General features: G+C 40.4%; 1 protein-coding gene across 1 annotated transcript; it reads left to right on the forward strand.

Annotated features, from left to right (window-relative positions):
- Window positions 1-844: 844 nt before the first annotated feature.
- olfm3a (olfactomedin 3a) lies at window positions 845-20,339 on the forward strand. Its single transcript, XM_058636285.1, has 6 exons — window positions 845-1,122; window positions 16,070-16,213; window positions 16,606-16,761; window positions 17,673-17,892; window positions 18,783-18,889; window positions 19,091-20,339. The coding sequence occupies exons 1-6, from the start codon at window positions 1,003-1,005 to the stop codon at window positions 19,766-19,768; spliced, it is 1,425 nt and encodes a 474-aa protein (XP_058492268.1). The 5' UTR covers window positions 845-1,002; the 3' UTR covers window positions 19,769-20,339.
- Window positions 20,340-21,142: the final 803 nt, after the last annotated feature.

The raw sequence follows: 21,142 nt of genomic DNA on the forward strand, positions 1-21,142 counted from the left end.
GTGTGTGTTGGGGGGGGGGGGGGGGTCATGATACTCTACAGGTTGTTGAGGAAAATATGTGATACTGAGCTGCATAAATAAATGTGACTTGACACAGGAATGAACCTCCATGGCTCTGCATCACACAGCTGATAAGAAAACAGTCAAACATGCAGCTCACTACAACTGTCAGTGGCTCCACGTCTCATGGCATTGTATCGCTGTATTTCTAGAGGCTGCATCACCACACGACGCTGCAGCGGCATCTCATCTTCCACCTGCTGCTCAACTGATTCACATCTGCTTCCCCCCCCCGCCCCCCCGACGATCTTGGCTGATAGTATACATTGTATATTATTATAATAATAATAAGCATGATATACTGTAGGTGAGAAAAATACTAGTTTTGGCAGCAGTCTTAACTGCAGGGCGGTAAGTAAGTAAGTGTGGCTGCAAAGTAAATCAATTAAACTTCTGGGATTGACAAATACAAAAGGTTAACCTGAAGGTCACCGCAGACAGACGGACAGACGGACAAATCAATCTATCACACAGACATATGGATGGACAGATTGACAATTCGATCTATTAAACGGCAAGACAGGGTAGACGGACAACAGACAAAAAAAGACAGACAGAGAGATGCACAAATGATCCATTAGACAGATGGATGGACAAATTGATCTATGAGGCGGACGGACAGATAGACAGATGGATGACACAAGACAGGCAAAGACAGATAGATACATGGATCTAATAGATAGATAGATAGATAGATAGATAGATAGATAGATAGATAGTGATGTCACATCCTCAGCGCCTCCCCCCCTGCAGTCTGAATGATTTGAATATTTCCCCCCTCACTCAAAACTTTTTTCCTCAGCACTGCCCTCAGTAGGAGCACCGGGGAGCAGTGGGTGTAATGCCGGTGAACGTGTGGTCGCTGTGTCCGCAGCCGGAGCGCTCTCTCTGCGGTTCCACAGTGACAGAAAGGCGCTGAGGTGAAGAGCACGCGCTCTCTCTATGTTGAAGGACTGCAGCTCGCAGAGAAGTGGCTGGCCGGAGCCCGTCAGCATGCGGGTCCTGTTGAGTGTCCTGTACCCTGTCCTTTCCCTGACCATCTTCGGATTATATCCCTCCATGGTGAGTTGCTTTTATCGTTTTCTCTGCTCGTTTTTCTGCCCCTTCCGCTGGTATGGAAGCGAATTATGCAGTAATTTTTCACGCAAGGTGGCTGTTGTGCCAAACTTAATTGTGAAGTGCCACAGTTTAATGTTGTGTCGTTTACAGTCAATGATACGGCAACGTATTCAGTCGAGATTTAAGGGGCTTTAAAAAAAAAAGCCACACTGAGAACTTCACTTCGGGGTGGGTTTATTTCACATCGGCGCATTTAATTTTAAAATAATAATTAATATTCCAGCAACAAGCAGTATTTGTAAGGCTTCTGACTTTTATGCTATGAGGAATCAACACATTAATTCCGGTATTTTTCATTTTTATTTTTTAATGAATTTCCTTTTTATTGTTTTTTAAAAAAATCCGCATTTCCAACAATTAGCGCAGCATTTAATCAGCATCTTGAAAAACAGTGTGTTATTTTCAATGCCGCAAATTAAAATCCAGGCTGAAATAATTACATTTTTGACCAATCATCCACCCACAGCCCACTTGTGGATCTAATATCGTTCCAAACTAAACTGGATTTGATGCGAGATGAGAGACCCAGTGCATTTGACTCTTTCTGTGTAATAGACTGCGATGCTTAAGACATAAGGTGCTTGAATTTGTGATGGATGATAACTGTTCAGCAAGAGCATGATTGCCTCTCAGTGATGAAAACCTCGTCGCTCTCCTCTGCCTGCATGTTATACAGTGCGGTTTTGTCTCCCTGCTTAACTCCAAACGGATTTGAGGAAATTGGAATGCAATGTGCAGTGATTTGATGTTTTGTGCTAAGGGGGGGAAGATTGAATAACTGAGACAGAAGCTGACAACTGGGCTCAGTCTCATAACTAATGGATAAATTAGTAGCTCTCCTGGTAGTGGGGGTGTGCGGAGCTGTCCACTCTCTGGTGCTGAAACTTCACTGCACAGTGTGTGGGGGCTTTGCAGCAGCGAACAGAGAGGGAGGTCCAGCTCCCTGATCCTGTCCTCACTGTGAGACATGGACAGAAGCTGAACTCATCGCAGATTTTGTCCATTTGTCTTGTGAGGATGCTGCTCTCTTGTTTTACATTAAAAATAAAAAAAATCATATAGTTTTCTTGAGATGTTGTAGATTAAGCATTGTATTAAAAATGGGTAGAATCTTCAACAAAAAAATATGAATCCCAATGATGTGACCAGTTTTCTACCTCTACTCTGTCCTTCCCTCGTGCTCCTGCAGTGATACCTCGGATGACTATCATTCTGTTCAGATCCTCACTTTCATCTGTTTGCTTATTATGTCAATGAATACACTGCTGCCATTGGGGAATGTGAAATATTGCTTGGGTGGGAGCTGCATGCAAATTGGTAGCATGGCCCCAAAGGCCTTTTCTGCTTCAGTGTTTAAAAATGATCTGGAAACCAAACCTTTCATGGTATTACACTGAGCTGGAAATTATTAAGCTGTCACTCACAGGCCGTCAGACAATGTACACAAGGCTTAACTCATTTCGGTAAGGGGTGGCTGACGTTGCCTTTTGGCATTTAAGATTATGTGTTACTGCTGACACACACACACACACGTACTGTACACACACACAGTGATGTTTTAGCTCTATTAAAATAATCGCACATCAATCTGAATTAAGTGGCTTAACCTAAAGGGCTAATGGTATGGATTTCCTTTTGTCGTGGTGTGGCATGATCCAGTTTGGCAGACATCCCCTCTGCAGTATACACAACTGGTCCCCGAGGGAATCCTTGTATAAAAATGAGAAATTTGCACAGTGTAGTTTTTCTCTATGGTCTGTGCCAGCTGAGTAATTACACGGTGGTTGCTGACGACACTGTGTTACACTCATCATAATCAAAATGATGATTGCTGGAATTTGTGTTTTATGATGACACATATATTTTGCACCTGAAGGACTTATTGATTGGAGCAGCCATAATAGACTTTAGGAGTCTGATGTTACCATGGCACTTAAATATTCAACAGCTACTGTATTTTTTAAAGTTTGGTTGTACTTTAGGTTTCTTTTTTCTTGAATAGATTCTCACATTGTTAGTCTCTTTTATAAGGTGGTTATATCAGAATTTAACAAGCTTTTCTATTCATATGTTACCAGAACTTCACATCTAGAGTACAGAGTGCTTCCAAGTTAGCTTCCAAATGTGTAAGGAAAAAGGAAATTACATTCCTCAGAGCTATTACTGAATGTTTGATCCCATGTTTCCTGAAATATGATGGAATCCAGTAAACAGGTGCTTAGGGAACACCAGTCAATCAATCATTCCCTTTCAATGTGCTTTACACAATAAAACACCCCACCTCCATGCACAAAGCAATAAATGGTATAAATAATGGACTCAATAAATACCACTAGTATTTATTGAATTATTTACGAGAAAATAACACCATAAATCCTACCTAGAAAAACTGCAGAATGAAAAAAAAACAACCTTCAATCCTCACTAAGCAGAGTAATGTGAAGGTTTGTTTTCATCCCTGAGCTTTGGTTGCAACACCAGTGGGCTGTGGGAGTTTAGTGTAGGTGCTCAGCCCCTGTGTTGTAATGTGAGTAGGTGGAAGACACACATGGACGCCCTCTCACACACAGTTACAGTCCTTTTGTACTTTATCACAGTCTCAACTTTACTTTCACCCTCAGCTGTTGACAATGATTTTAAGTCACATCGTCAGACTTTGATCGCACACAAAAATGATGTGATCACAAATGGAAATTTGCTGTCGTGGGCGACGGTACTCGCTCACTTAAATGGCATTCTGTTGCTCGTTAATCAAGTGAAACACCAAAAGGCATTCTTTGAAGTTATTGTTTATTGTCTGTGTTAGTTTGCATTAGCATTTATGACACTTGTACACACAGGCTGGGTAGGACTATCAGCCTGGCACAGATGCTATAATAAAAGATGGGCACTATTATGGTCACACACCTACACATCCACATGAACATTTAGTCATGGGGAGAAAAAAACACACACACATTCTGGAGGATTCATTATTTCACATCACCGTTTCCACCGGGGACCAAATTAAAGACGACACCCTCTAACTATGTGTCAACACAAACAAAGCAAACATAGCCTCAAGACTGCCAGCAAAGGCATCAGCTGTGATGCTGCGCGCTTCATGTTTGGAGCAGCGAGGGGCGTGTCAGAGTTGATGGAGTGGAAATAAAGACAGAGAGTCCACTGATAGCAGAAGCAGTGTTGGTTCACACCAGCAGCGGGGTGAATAGGAGCTTTCCTCATGCTCACACTTAGACGTGCGATTCTGAGTGCGGTTGGGATGAGTTTTCTGTCACATCCTTGAGAGTTTTTGGTCTGAGCTGTATAGTCATACAGTTGAGCTTTTGAGAATTCATTCTTTTCATAAGTACTAAAATGTCAACATATTACCACTCTGAACAATTTGCACAGATGTGTGATGTACAGTACATGGCTGGAGTCACAGACAGTAATTCATTTCATGAGCATGCTGTTGTCCTAACTTGAATATATGAATGTATTACAACATAGATCTGTATACATAAAAAAAAAAAAGTCCTGGTTCAACTCTTATGCAGACACTCGGACCAAGAAAGTTGGAGCACAGCAGCAGAGTAGGAGTTTATACCACTGGGAAGACGAGATAACTGTCTACTGTTACGTTTGGAGAATTTCAAGGTCCATCTTATCCCAAGCCTGATTCTGATTCTAGAACATTCTACAAACTTGGTTATGCATATACGTATTGCACAATATTACAGGGATTAAAATATGCATTAAGTTTGTAAATTCCTTCTTCTACCTCATACTATTTGTAGAAATAATATGTATCTAGGTGGCAGGTGACTCACTGGGGGCACCACCCACACACCACACACGCAGTGAAGCACCAACAGATAATCCGTTCATCTGCCTGTTAATCACATACTGTATCTATCAAACGTGTACTGCACTCATTATGAAATGCCTATGGCTGTCCATTATCTATATGACTAACATTACTTTACATTAAAAAATACTTTCCCTCATTTTCTTCTTTTGTCTTCTGGGTGAAAGCAACTCAGTTAATAACAGTATAAGAATAATTACAGGAGTTGAGGCATGATGTTAAAACTACCAGGGGCACAGTTACAGCCTTCTCTCTCTCGCTGTTTCCTTTATGATTACTATAATTACAACCTAAGAATTCTCCATAGCAGAAGCATATCACTGGACGAGAGCTGAATGGCTGGACCTGAGAGGAATGGAGGTCTTGATAAATTTATACTGTACTCAATCAACCCGAGAGATGATTATGAGCCGTGCTTGTTAATTTCTTACAAGCAAACATAAAATGTAATATCACTTATTATGTCCCATATTAATTAGTTTTAAATAGAAGGCAGATTAAGATGAATGTCAAGTACTTTGATAGGAGTTTCACGGGCTTACTTTTTGACTAATGCCTCGCGGTCTGTTCACTCAGTCCCATTTCCCTTAGTTACTGTTGCTAAGCTGTCCATGCTCACGCAATACAGATGCAGGGTATACTGATAACTGTGGCAAGATTTAATCACCTATAAATGTTTAAAGCAATGACTGTAAAAAAGATGGACGTCGCGACAGCTGCCAAAATGAAGTTGACCGTCACCTAGTGGCTGGCGGCATTATTCTTCACAAATCATCTTCATGTTTCATAAATGGGAGACGGACCTGACTATGTGCACACCAACTGATTCCAGTTATGGTTTATGTCATACAGGTAGTTCTTTTACACTGATGGTTGCTTTTAATTAGTTATTTGAGGCTTTCAAATAACGAGGTGGGACTTCATGACTGACAGCTGAGACTGATTGATAGAGCAGTTGTAACCGTGGTTCTCCCTGCGACACTTCCTAGCCAAACAGTGCAGATTGGCATTGCCCATATAGGGATTTTCCTCCCATAAAACAATTGGTACCATGTATTCACTCTTTAAAGACAGAGCAAGACAAAAACAGGCTTCTTATTAATAGCTGGGAAGAGTTCCCCCAGTTTGGCAGGCAGAATTACTCAGATCATTTTTTCTATGTGTCTATATCTGAGTTGCTTTAAAACATTAAAATATTCTAAAATTGACCTTTAAAATACAGGGCCCAATACAATTTAAATTATACATAAAAAATGACATTTTTACAATAATTTAATACAGAATAAAACATGGTGCTAGTTCATTTTGCCTTGTCTCCTGCTTGTCCTCTGATAGGAAATTCAGTGCCCCCAAAACGACCTGTTTGATTCAGCAGGTACATCTAAATTCTGCAGACATAAAGGCAGGTTGTAAAGATAAGACTGTCTGGATTGACCTTTCACTGCATACCATGCCCTTACTATTCTCCTGCATTTCCTGTCCGTCTCCACTTACTGTCCAATAAAAGAAAAAGAAAAAAAAACAAAACGATAGACATTTAAAACTAACACAATGTCCCCAAAGATGTAGAATTCACAAGCAGAAATTCATGTTATGTGCCAGTTACAATAGAAACACAGTCACAAACAAAAAAACAACAAAACGAGGTCAGGTACAAAATTGAGTTTGGAACATTGTTAAAAATGAATAACAGCCATAAGTCTGCAAAGTGACAGCCTGCGCAAACTGTCCGTCTTGCTTTATATAGCAAGTATATCTGCAACTGTGGACCAAAAAGTCAACTTTCTTAAGTTATTATAACATTATAAAGATATTTTGACACGAATGATGGCTGCTCCATGAGGCAGTTACAGTATGAACCTGACTGGGGGTGATCAGCCGACTCTGAGCATTGATCGAAAAAGGCTCTCGCCTGAGCCTCTGTGGCTGCGAGATGTGAGGCTGTGGAAGTGGAGTGAACAGTTTGTGGTGTCTGTCCCCGCTGCGGAGGGAACGCCAGCTCACGGCTGTCTGCAGAGATCAGGCTGACGTGTTGTCAACACAAACAGTGCAGTTGAATCAGTGAAGAGACTTCCAGTTACTGTCCTTGTCTGTGCTCGCACTGTTCATTAAAGTGGACATCAGTACTTAGCCGAATTATCTGCTGCTGGCAGTTGATGTGTAGCCATGTGAGACGGCATTTGTGGGTTTTTTTTAAAAATACAGAATGATGCGTATACTCATGCCCGCTTGCAAGAGCGGGGTGGCATTAAGAGATATTGACTGGTCAATAACTGCCAGACTTCATGACTCTTCACGGATGTATAAGGAGTACTCTATCAGGACCTTTACATAGTAATAGAAGAAGCCGGCACACAGACAAAAACACAACAGCAAAACAACGATAATAATAATAAAACTGGATTGGACTGACAAGAAGGCTGAATTTGTGCTGTCAGATTAAATGATTAATATTTGAAGTTAGAAAGTCAGGAAATAGTCTTATTTTGATCTGACAGGCTGACAGGGGATAATATTGCCACCTTGCATAGCCAAGTCAGACAAACTCCCTTCAATAAATCGATTCCCTGCTAGTGCTCAAATAGTGAGACAAGGACAGTAGTTCAATTAAATGCTCGACTACTCCATGCACAGTTAAGCCCAGCTATGGTCGTAGCTCGACTTAACTGTGCATGGAAATGTGCTGTATGAGTGCTCTTTTGGAGTGTGAGCTACAATCTTCACTGTTTCATACCTAAAACTTAAGCCATAGAATAATACACAAGATATAATGCTTCAATTATGGGATGTGATGGTAGCTATAGGTCCATGTAAAAATTATATTGTGTCGTGATGTTACAGAGACGAGCCAGTTGTTTATAATTTGCCACTGAAAACATTTCCTAACCCATGTGAATGAAAACTGCTCGTGTGGGGAATAAAGCGTTTCTCCCTGCACATTTGCATTAGTGTTTGCCCGTGGTCTTGGCTGTGCATTGCGACTGTGGGAGAGTTTCACAAACACAAAAACCTTCAAGCATTAAAACTTTTGTCTTTTAAAGAGGAAAACTTGCCCTCTTTGTAGTTGGAAGGGTATTGTCAAAAGAAGTCTCTTTTGTACGATTGGTTTGTGGGGCTAATGTTTTTTGGACTGCAGGGATTTTTTGTTGTCGTTGTGCAGTAAGTACTACAAAGTTGGCATTGCTGAGTGGACTGATGCAGAGTGCATTCATAACACAGTCCTGTAATTCAGAATGGGGAGAAATGCCAAAATCTGGACAGTCCTATAATGCTTGGTTACTGGGCTATGATTGGAGCATCTCTGTCCAGGGGAGAGGTTTGGCAAACAGTCTGCACTGTAGTTTTCCTGTAATAGACAATAGAGATCAGTCCCAGTGTTCTCTGCAGCAGTAGCCGCAGACAAACTCTTAAGTCCAAATTCTGCAGCTGACTGCTATATATTTACAGCACTGTGCCCATTTATCGTCCCTTTATTTGAAGTAACACATTTAGCCACATTCTGTGGGAACTGCTGAGAACGAGTCATTAACTGGAGTAAAAGTATAAAGCAAAGTAGTTATAGCAAATAAATTGCAGTCCAACTTCAAAGGGGCTCCTGGAATGCACTGGCCATACTAATGTGACGGTATTGAAGAGTCCACAGCCACATTCTGGTGCTGCAAGTTTTATCCAAGTAGATTTTATAATTTCAGTTGTTGCACAGGTGAACACCATAGCTGCGGGGTTAGGGTTAGCGCGCTGACAACACTGCTGAACATAATTAGAGGGAAATTCAACATTTGCTAAAGAGCAAGAAATAATCACGTGGACTGCATCTGCTGCAACACTGTGTAATATGTGACCCTGTCAAAGTCTGCAGACACTGTGGCATTAATATGGCAGCAGTGTCCTTTCCTACGACTTTAAAGGCCCATGTCGTACTAATGATTATGCTTTTATTTTACAACATATATAATACCTGAGAGGCTGCCACCACATGTGTATGTTGATGACACAGGTTTGAACTAAGCATTAATTAAAAAAGACCAGTCTAATACAGTTAATTAATAAGTACAAATTAAAAGTATACGGCAGTCCTGGGTAAAATGCATCCCAAAAGATTACAGCTTTTAGATTAAGGTGTTAAAAGTGTATGAACTACATTAATCTTGTGATACTGTGATTCTTTTATTTTGGCAGATTAACCCTGTTCCCCTGAAATGTACTGCCGAGTATATCCAGTTCCCGTCTAGACGTGCACGCTCCATTTAAAACACAACATTCTCCTCAAGGCAATTGTAGCTCAAACAGTGAATCTTAAGTAGCATTAGTGTCCACAGCTACGAACAGCACCGTATTCTTAGCTCGATAGATTATGACATTTCAATCACCTGTTGATTTAATCATATTTTTCAAGGCTCTGATGTGTCACACAGCAATAACTGTTAATGTTCCAGGGCCTCGTGGGATGCAGATGAGTGTTGTTCTGCTCTCTGCGTGCTTCTTCTTTTTTTAAAGGTGCTGATGGGAGTTGATTTATCGTGTCACCTCCTGCAATGTTAATCATCAACCAAAAAAAGGTGTAGTAAACTTTGCCTCGAGAAATACGTGACAGTCAAGATTGGAACACTGACGAGAGTGTCAGTGGTTCCAAGTCCATTTTTGGCAATGTATTCCTCCACGCTGCTTGCTCACACTGAATTGTTTTTCCAAGTATCTCAGGTGTGAAAGACCCTATGATAGAGGGACATGGCCACTGAGAAAGCAGTACTTGTGTGACTGTAGAGTGAACCTGTGAGATTAGGGTAGGCCAATAGACCATGAATAAAAAGTGGACACAGTCTTGTTTGCCAATTGAAGTAAGAAGATGCTGAATAACCACCAGGCAACTCCACTGGTTGCAGAAAAGTTTGAATGGAAGTCTGTGGGAAAATAACTTCACTTCTCATTTGATTTGTAACTTCATTAAACATTTTCCTCAGGAGTTAATGGTCTCCATCACTGGTTTTAGGTCTTCTTCAATAGCACAATTTTGTATAATGTGTTCCTGTTTAGAGGAAAACAGACGATAAAGCACATTAGAGTGAGGGTGCATCAGTGTGATTGACAGCGCGTATGTCCAATGGGTGCATGTGATGTCTGTCAACTTGCAAAACCTCAACATGGTGCCAAATTGCAAATCTTGAGGCTTAAAAATTGAAGTTTAGAGTCTTATGGGTGATTTCACTACCAGGTACCACTTGGGTTTAAATGTCATGAATATCGCAATCTTTACAATTCACTTAAAAAGTAGATTGCGGACATCTTCAAGAATGATTACCACATAAAATAGTTTGACCTCCTTGGGTGTTGTGTATGAACACTTGTCGAGAGTTTTGTCTTTGCGCAGTTAGTGCACTTATTGGTGAGAGATATTTCTATCACAGGTACTTTGTATTCTGCTTGCGAATGCATATTTCATGCAGTGTGGTCTGGAGGTGTCCACTGGCTCAACTCCACTGACAACAACATCTGATGACTGGTCCGTTATCATCCTCCATGGTGCCTGTGACTGACATGTTGTCTTGTTCAGTCAGATGACTCATTGAAGCACACCCTGGAGAGGAAGCACAAAGGTGTGAACAAGATAATGCCGGAGCTCATTCAGAGACGGTCAGGGGCAGAATATGCCTCGCTCACACACAATTATCTATTCAATCTTTTCATGGCTGAGGTTAAAAAAAGCCAAGAAGGTGGAACGCCTCTAGGAAATTAATCTCCCTGCAGGCCTTTCATCACAATCACATCTGAGAGAAAAGATGGCTTCTCTTTTGCTCCGTCTTTCCCCCTCCGTCTAGAGCATGCAGCATCTCTGTCTATCTTTGTCTGGGACCCTTTTGGTCTCAGAATGACTGCTGCCTGGATTTCTGTTGCTGTTGCTGTTGCGTTAAGAGGTGTTACCATTTGTCTTTGTTGTCATAGATGTCTGCATTAGTCTGGTTACAGAGCTGGCTGCACATGTGAGTTCATCTTCCCTGGCCATTAGAGCCAAAATGTTAACTCATTTAAGAAGTATGATCATCAGTTACAGCACTGACATGCGCATTCCACTTCATTTGCCTCCAATACTCGGGTGGTTTTTTGCTTGGACAGGTTGATCGATGACTGGATAGATAGTTTCTGTTTAGGTCTTTGTCAGAAGCAAGCAGGACGGGGGTATTACTGCAATATGAGATTTAGTTTGGTTGGTTTTTATAGCACTTAATACACTTTTAACCTGTACATTAAGGACTGAAAATGAGTGATATTTTCTATAAAAAAGGTCAGGAGAGCAGATTTCATGGACATCCAGCAGTGAAAAGGTAATGTAGTAAAGGCATGTCAAACAGTAATTTCCATACATCACCTACACTACAGATCACTATTTGTAGCGTTTCTGGATCTTCATGCTATTGATGGTCATGATTATCCCTGATCCAGGCCACATTCAAAACAGATTGATTTTGGCCAGATGACCACTGCCAGTCTTTTATGGGGTTTTTTTTGTTCCAGCTTCTAACCAATGATTTCCTCTGGGGATATGTTTACATTGCCAGACTCATACTGCTGCATATTAGGTAATGGAATCAGCCATTATGAGACTGGCATAAGACATAAAAAACACATAGAGGTGAATTGATAATCTTGAAAGGGCCTAAAACAGATCATCATAGCATTACACAGAATGCTAGAGTCATAGTGCACAGAGCACTAAAAAATATATATTTCAAATAGTCTACATATTGTAATTTCACCGAAATGTTAAGCTCAGTAATAAAATTGCTAGTGTAGAAAATAACCTCAAATGATGCAGACCATTCTCAGAATGATACCTATACTCTTTCATCAACAGCATCAAACACAAAGAAGACCAAACATTTCTTTTTAACTTGAACTGAATATTGTGCATAAAAAACAATGAAGCAAAACTATCTAATACACCAACACGCATCACCACCCCAACACCCTCTTTAATCGTGTTTTTAGAAATGTTAATGTACTCACGCGTAAAATTACACATTCTATGACTTAAAACATATAAAGCATAACACACCTAACACACTGGGTGAAACGGAGGCAGATGATCCGCTGTGGTGTCCCCCTAAAGGGAGACGCCAAAAGCAGAAGAAAGCATAAAAGTACAATAAAAGCTGTTCAAAACAGATGTGTAATAGTAATAGTAGTTCTGTATAATCTCTGAGGGTTTGGGGAGGAAGTCACCACAGGTACTGACTGAGCTTAGTCCTGTGAGGTGGAGAAAGGAGCTTGAGGTAGGAGGAGTGCCTGAGGGCTTTGTGTGTGAGGAGAAGGACTTTAAACTGAATGCGATTTGGGATAAGGAGGCAGTGGGTGTCCAAAAGGACAGGGGTGGTGTGGTCTCTGGAGCGAGTGAAAAACGAGCAGCAGAGTTTTATTAATGACTATACAACACTTGTCTGGCTGGATCTACTTGTTTTTGGTGATCGTGATAATGAGGCTACCCACACCTGGTTTTAGCCAAACAAATCCCAACCATAGCTCCATACAGGGGTGCACGACGATTAGATGTTGTTGACAAAAACTGATGATGGTGCCACAATTTCAATCAGTGGGTGTCGATAATTGTTTTTTCTTTCATGGAGTGAATGTTCTCGCTGTTTTAGTGATCTCTGCCAAGAATGATGAATGTGAAGACAGATGTTTATGTGTGTTGCCTCCACCAACTCTGTTAGCTCTGCTAACTTGGCTGCTTTCTTAGCACTTTACCCCACTGTCTGGTGAGCTCCAGTCAAGCTAAGATAACAGCTAAATCTGCAGATTAAATCTGCAGGCTTATTTATATCCTCCATTGTACTACAAGGACTACAACATCACGTCACTGTTGTCTTCTTCTGAAGAGCAAAGAGGGCATGGACGTAAGCTGCGCCACACTCACAGTGCCCCCTTCTGAGTATGAAGATGCACTTCTAGGCTGCATATTTTGAACTTGAATGGGTTGTTTTGGGTTATACAATTAGCCGATTAATCCATTTAATAATCAACTGTGACTGTACTATTATCTGACAAACCTACACCCAGAAAGGATCCCCAAATTTCCAAAAAATGAGGATGTGTTAATTTTGTTATGTTCTTAACAATTAAAAATACACAACACAAAAAAACTGTGGCATGTCCCAAGAGAAAAATAATACATAAATGTGAGCATTTCATGTCAGAGAGTACCTCATTTCTTTCTTGTCATCTAGTCATTTCTCATTGGCCTAATCATACTATACAGTACCGTAAATGTCACTCTTGGTTTCACTGAGGCATAGAAGGTTTTTGAGGTAATTTATAGTTCAATTCAGTTGCCTCATAAAAGTCCAACATTAATAGGGACGGAAAGTCTAGTCCCTATTTGTGACTGACCTTGTATGCAGCAATAAAAACAACAAAGTCATGATCATTCATAATGAGTGGCCCGTGGAATGTCTCATCTTCAGTTGGTGACTTATATTATAGTGGAGGTTAACATTTTTATAGTATATAATATTGTTTTTATATACCTTGCCAACTGGGTTATGTGGTATGATATAATATAAGTGATCTACGGTGGCCCTGAGAGTGTTTTTTTGGGGACAAGTTTTGGGAGTGGGTGAGGATTTATTATTTATTGAATTTCAATACCTTTGTTTACTCTCAACAGAAGTTCAAGATATTGTGTTTTAGAACATTATGTGACATTACTGTATGTTTTTCCTTCTCATCCATGCATGTAATGACCAATGCTTTTTCTGCTAGACAAGCTGTAGGAAGCTGGGTAAAATAATATAGACATGCAGGACAGGAAGTGCCAGATGTTTCATTTAATTACTTACTTCCAGTATTTCAATTCTTTGAAGGCAAACATCTAAATCCACCAGACCATCAGGATTTGTACTAGTTACTTATTAGTGGAAGGTGCTGGAACAATGTGGCTCAATTTAAACCCTAGTTAAATCCACAGACAGAGGGAGATGACAGGAAAGTGAGCGATGCTATGAGAGGGTAATAAATCACCTGAATTGAAGAATTCTCTCAAGCCTGACAAAATCTGCACCTTTTTTTTTTTTTTTTTTTACTGATTTTTACAGAGAAAATACCCAGAGGAAATGCATGCTTGCCTTTTTTGGACGTCCATACTCATCTGTCTCGGGAAACACATTTTTGCTCTGCATCTTCTTGAGATGTTTGATATAGCTGACGGGTCATTATTTTTATATAGTATATAGTATCATATTGCTTGCACTGAGCGTTTTGATCCAAACAAATTCATCGTCAAAAGAGTCCTCATGAGTTATTTTTTTGTAAACTAGCTCAATTCAACTTCCTTTGAATGCCTCTGGTGATAATAATCACAAGTGTTTGGCATCTTTATTTTGGAGGTCAGTCAGGTTGAAGAGACGGCAGAGTGCACACATGGACATCTAATTTGAAGTGCCTTTTTTTTCCTCTACATTCCGAAAGAGGAAACCTTAAAAAAAAAAAACCCCGGAGGTGGTTTACTTTTTAAGCTATCTTCCACTTCATTTTGCAACTCTTGGTTTTATTGTGCAGTGTGTGAATGTTTTGTGAAGGCAAACATATGGAGTTAAAGCTCGGGGGATGACGCAGATTATCCAAATACATACATGTTTATACATTTAAAAAAAAAAAAGTGTAATGGGTGATAACAGGTGGTTTGATTTTGGTGGAAGCACATTTTTGAACCAAGGCATTTAATGATTGCTTTTTTTTGTTCATGTGAAACGCAGAAAGACGCAGCTTCAGCCCCACAGGGCCCTTTCTTTGAAGAAAAATGTTGCTTTGCTTCTCTGGTTTCGACCATAAACATATTGCACTGGCACAGAATATTGTTTGTTGGCAACTACGCGCCAACAAAATATTGATGAGTACTATATATCAGCTTTCAGGAAGCCATGAGTCAAATCTTGGCAAAGATAGACTGTTGAGATCAAGAATGAGCATAAGAAACATGAATGTGTCTTGGCAACTGTTTGTGTTTGTGTGTGCAGTGCTTACCATATGTAACTGTGTGTGTGTGTGTGTGTGTGTTGTGCAGACAGCAGAACTCTGCTGGGTGGCTAGGGAGAGCTTTGAGCTGCTCGATGCTGTTTTATGGGGATGATTAATGACCAGACTTTGGTGTTCAGCTTTGTGAAACCATTGTAGCCTTGGAGCCCGATTTTCTGTCTAACATAGTGAGAAAACAAATATTGAAAAAATTAGTCGTCATACCATCAACAAACCCAGTCCAATCAGTAAAATACTTTGTTTAACACCACAATGGTTAAATTGCACAGGTAAAGCACAATGTTCTCCGTGCACAATTATGAAACAGTAAGACTGCACTTTAATCAGATCAACGCAATCAGCACAGAAGTGATTACACTCTTCTTATGTCTGTGCAATCAATCATGAGTACGGTAAGGTGCTTGTATTCATGTCACACCATTCAAACCTGTAAAGGCATGAATGGCATTTTAAGAGGATATTTTACAGACTCAAATAACAAAATACAAATAATATATATATATATATATATATATATATATATATATATATATATATATATAGGCTTTCCCTCCCAGTCAAATACTTCTCCTTGTTCTTTATCAGCATTGTCCTCTTCTCCTTTACAACAAATGTTTACGTGCAATCACTTCTTAATTGTATCTGCCTGTTCATAAAAAGGGAACTTTATGTAAAGGAATTAACTCTGGTTCTCATGGAAACATGAGGTAGGGATTTACTAAAACAAATGCAGAAGGAGTTATCCTTTCAGAAAGCTCTTCAGGCTCACCTGAGGTGTGAGGTAGATGTATTTTGGCAGAAGAACAGAAGTTACACACTGGTGCTTTAACTTTACAATGGTTTGTGTGTAGCTGTAAACCGGTGATGGAGGTGTGCATTTGCAGACTGTCTTTCATGCCATGTTTGTACTTACTCGACATTAAAAGCTTTCAAACCAGAATATGTAAGATGTAAGTATACTGGTCTAAACTGTGTGTGTGTGTGTGTGTGTGTATTTGGTTGTGCTTGCAGACTATCGGCCCAAAGGAAGGCTGGCAGGTTTACAGCTCGGCCCAGGATGCTGACGGGCGTTGTATCTGCACAGTGGTGGCACCAGAACAGAGTCTGTGCTCCAGAGATGCCAAGAGCAGACAGCTCCGTCAGCTACTAGAGAAGGTAAAGGGGATCTTTTATCACCTGAGTGCAGTGTACACACACACACACACACACACACACACACACACACACACAAGCAGGCGTGATCATATAAATGACGGGAAAGATGAAAGAATCAATCTTTAGTGCTCTTTCCAGGTGCATCATCCGCTTCCTAAAACCACATGTTTTATCATGAGACTTATAGGTACACGGCTGCGAGGCTCTGCCACGTTTGTTCTTTATCAACAAGAACCTGCTACACATTCAGGCACGCACGTAGGTTCACTAGGGAATTTCACTTTCAATTAGCTACAGTGAAAGGAAGGTGGAAAAAAACTAAACAGATTTAACTATTAATAGTCCAATTTGTGCATTGTTTAGTTATTCTGTCTCGGCTCGTTTTATTCCAGGTGCAGAACATGTCTCAGTCCATTGAGGTGCTGAACCTGCGAACTCAGAGGGATTTCCAATATGTCATGAAGATGGAGAACCAGATGAAGGGCCTGAGGACCAAGTTCAGACAGATTGAGGATGACAGGAAATCCATCATGGCCAGAAACTTCCAGGTATTGTAGAGCCATGTTGCATAATAGCCTCGTCTAATCACATTTTCAGCAGACCTTTTCTATTTGGTTTTATTTATCTGAATTGATTTTATGTTAGGTGAAATTCATATTGTTTCCTCATTAATTACAGTTCAAAGCAGGCTAATGCACAGAGTAGAGCACAAAGAATTCTTACTGGTCTTACTGGTAATTATGTTGCTTTGTTTACTAAGTACATGACAATAAAGCATCTTGAATCTTGATTGATTAATGTGAATGCACTAATGAATAAATACGGTGTTAGAGTTCATTGCTTGAGGCTATAACGAGAAACTGGAAATTCTGTTAAACCGTATTGAGTAAGGTTTAAAAATGCATTTGGCTGATAACCCCCTTGAGTTTAACATAGTCAGTAATAGTATAATTAACCCAGTGAGCACGAGGCACTGTGGCTGTGGCATTACCAATGTGAGGATATTAAATATATTATAAATACTCAGCCAAAAGGCCTAAGTGTTATGTCAGACAAACTAACAAACTCAGAAGCTTTGAATATGATGCACAAAAGATAAGAAGATGTTGCGGACATTAAAATAAAGATTCAAGTCAATAAACTACAAAATATTGAGAATGTCTTTCATTCAGGAAGCATCAACATTTTTATTTCAGAGGATGTTTTGCTGCTGCACTTGCCCTCTGTCTGATTACAGTCAGTATGGGAGGAGGAAATCTCTCGTGTTGCAAGATAATAGATTCCGAATGAGCTGGAAAAATAACATGGCAGAGACATCAGAAATAAAGCCAGGGTTGAAAACCAACAAACTGGAATATAAAATTGCATGAGCAGCAGCACATGATAGTTTCACATAATATGCTCACACCTCCCCATTCTCTCCCACCTCCCTCTGTTTTCCATCTCTGTTGCTTGGCAGGAGCTTAAGGACAAGATGGACGAGCTGAAGCCGCTGATCCCCGTGCTGGAGCAGTACAAGATGGATGCTGCACTCATCTCCCAGTTCAAGGAGGAGATCAGGAACCTGTCGGCCGTGCTGACAAGTATCCAGGAGGAACTTGGGGCCTATGACTATGACGAGCTATATCAGCGAGTCCTGCGATTGGACAGCAGGCTTCGCAGCTGCATGGGCAAACTAAGTAAGTAGTTAACGCCACAGGCAGCACAGTTCTAGCAATAATCTTTTAACTGGTATCCGATTAAACTGACACATTTAAGTATTCTAGTCATGCATTCATTGTGCTGACAACAACACTTGTAACTTAAGAGGAAAAGCACAGTCATAATTGAATGATTTCACAGCCATAATTGTTGGTGTTTGGTTGTTTTGCTACTGCAGAAGACGTATAAATCAAAACTCTAAACAAAAACTGGTCAAAATAACAAGCTACCTAATCATCATCTTGTACTGCGATTGGCAAAATATTAGGTTGTCTGTGGCTTCAGTATCCTCTGCCGCAGCAAAGGTCATTACGTTGTACATCATGTGGGTTTCGTACACCAAACAGGCCGCTGTAAGAGCACCCATAAAAGACAAAGTGAAGAAAAACCTTAGAAAACCATTAATGTCGTAGATAGAGAAAGTGGGTCTAGCAGAGTTTGCTCATTGTTTTAAAAAGATTAATGAGCACTGCTACTGGACCACATTTTAATTGTATTGTTTTTAACAACCAACAGCCGTGCGCTTTTGTTTGTGTGCTTGAATTGAAATCAGTTGTAGTTTACCAAAATATGCTGCTCATTACTAGACATGTAGATGAAGGTATGTGTATAAAAGTAACATCCACCATTTTAAAGTCTCCATAGTTTACTTAGCAAAAGATGACTGGGAAGTCGAGTAACCTTCGGACACAAACAGCCGTTGCAGCGTTTTGCTTCAAGTTAAATACAGCAGCTTGCTGCCGCTGCTATCTTAGTATGCACAGAGGACAGGCTCTCTGGTGGCAAATGCATGAAATTGGCTTGAGAAATCTAGTTAGAGACAAAAAGCACCACAGCACATCTTATCGCTGCATTTCTTTATTAACAGCATGTGGGAAATTAATGAAAATCACTGGACCTGTAACAATAAAGACATCTGGAACCCGGTTTGGGGCATGGATGACTGATCCTCTAGCAGCCACCAGAAACAACAGGGTGAGTTATTAAAAGCAGCAGTGCTTTCCTGGTGTGTGAATTGTGTAAAATGTCTGAAAATACTAATGATTGTTATCACAGAATGGGCTTATGTAGTATTTTTTATTTATTTATTTATTTTTAAATTGAATCCGTTTAAAGACTTGTGACATTTTTTCAGATGTGAGCGTCACTCGTTCTCATTCCTTCTGTTTGATGCAGGTTTGGTACATGGACAGTTACACCAACAGCAAGATTGTGCGCGAGTACAAGACAATGGACGACTTTGTGACAGGCGTGGTCTCTCGGACCTACAGCCTGCCGTTTAAATGGGAGGGAACCAATCATATGGTCTACAACGGATCGCTCTACTACAACAAGTACCAGAGCAACATTATTGTCAAGTACAGCTTTGAGACGGGCAGCGTGCTGGCCCAGAGGGCCTTGGAGTTTGCAGGCTTCCACAACATGTACCCATATACGTGGGGAGGATACTCTGACATTGACGTAATGGCGGACGAGCTGGGTATGTGGGTTGTGTACGCGACCAATCAAAATGCTGGAAATATTGTCGTCTCCCAGATCGACTCCGACACCCTGCAGGTCCTGCAGACATGGAACACCGAATATTCCAAAAGGAATGCAGGCGAATCATTCATGATCTGCGGGACACTCTATATCACCAACTCCCACCTATCAGGAGCAAAGGTTTACTACGCTTATTCTACCAAGACTTCATCTTACGAGTACATAGACATCCCGTTCCACAACCAGTACTTTCATATTTCCATGCTTGACTACAACGCCAGAGAGAGAGCACTGTACGCGTGGAACAACGGACACCAGGTCATATTTAACGTCACCCTCTTTCATGTCATAAAAACCGACGATGACTCTTAGACGTCGCATTACTTTTCCAACGGTCACAGCTAAAGCACCATATGTGATACAAGGACCACGCAATAAACAGTGGTCACACTGAACTATGGTATCTCTGATTTGTGGCTCTACATTTATGGATTGAGCATGGACACTAATGACTTGACATCTTAGTGGAAAACATTTTTGTCACACTTCTTTTCATTTGCTGCTGCTCAGACTGGTTTGCCTTATTTGATGTGTTGGCTCTGCCGGCCAAAGAGTCTTGGTAGCTTATGCATGTTTGCATTTTATCTGTGATTTCCAGTGACATGTACAGTATGTGTTTTTGTTGCAGATCTGTTTTGCTAACAGCGTTTGCATTTTTGCCTATTTAAAACCCTATTTAAAAAAAAAAAATATTTAAAACTGAAAGACAACCTCCTGCATATTTGATGATTGTAACATGTAGTATGCAGTCATTTAAAGATGGGCCTGTAAAAAATTGCTGTAACGTATGTCTCTGTGGAAAAAACATTTGTATTTTTTATAAAAAGAAAAACCCATTGAACATTTTCATTAAAATAAAAATATACTGTACATTTCATTAAAAGGTGTACTGTCTGGTAAACTTGATATCTACCATGATCTGGTTTAGAAATGACCAGCGTCCATCCATCGTCTACCGGATGTGTCTCAGCAATAATACAGAGTCTGGCCAACAATGCTCTCTTTGATGTCAACTATGTCCTCAACACTAAATACAGAGTGTTACCATTAAGCTAGTCAACAGGGATCCACAATATACCAAGGTATAAATCTAGGTTTGCTAAAAAAAAAACGACGACATAAATAAAGCAGCTAAACTTGCCATAGTATGTTATTTAATGTAATTTGTGCAAGTCATACTCCCTTGGTAGAAGAAGGCAGAGGATATCAAAGTTGTGATCCCGAACTATATATTTTGGAAAAGTGCTTTTTTTTAAAGCCAGCAGATGCTGGAAAGTTGCACCTGTAATTCTCACAAGGTATCAGAGTTCTAACAGCAGTGTATACAAACATAAAGAGATATTGGAAACTGACGATGTTAGGGAAAGGAAGGTGATTACGGTGGCTCTCAAGGCTTTTCAATCAGCATGAAGGGCCACATAACTGCTGGGATGATTCACTGCAATACTCTTCTCCTCATCATACCTTCTCTATCATCAACAGCCAGGTGACATTCGCCTACATGGTTTCTGATGGCGGGTTGCCAATGTGCCACAATGTAAAAACACAGAGTTATGTTTCATAATTGCATGGTCAAAGCAGAGGTAAACATTGGCATGTGCACATGACCTGCAATCTGTTATTTCCATCAACCTCCCCCAGAGCTTACAGGCAAGTGGTGGCCCTTCAGAGGCAAATAAATGAACC

Source organism: Solea solea, chromosome 1 (genome assembly GCF_958295425.1).
Source record: "Solea solea chromosome 1, fSolSol10.1, whole genome shotgun sequence".
Taxonomy (NCBI): domain Eukaryota; kingdom Metazoa; phylum Chordata; class Actinopteri; order Pleuronectiformes; family Soleidae; genus Solea; species Solea solea.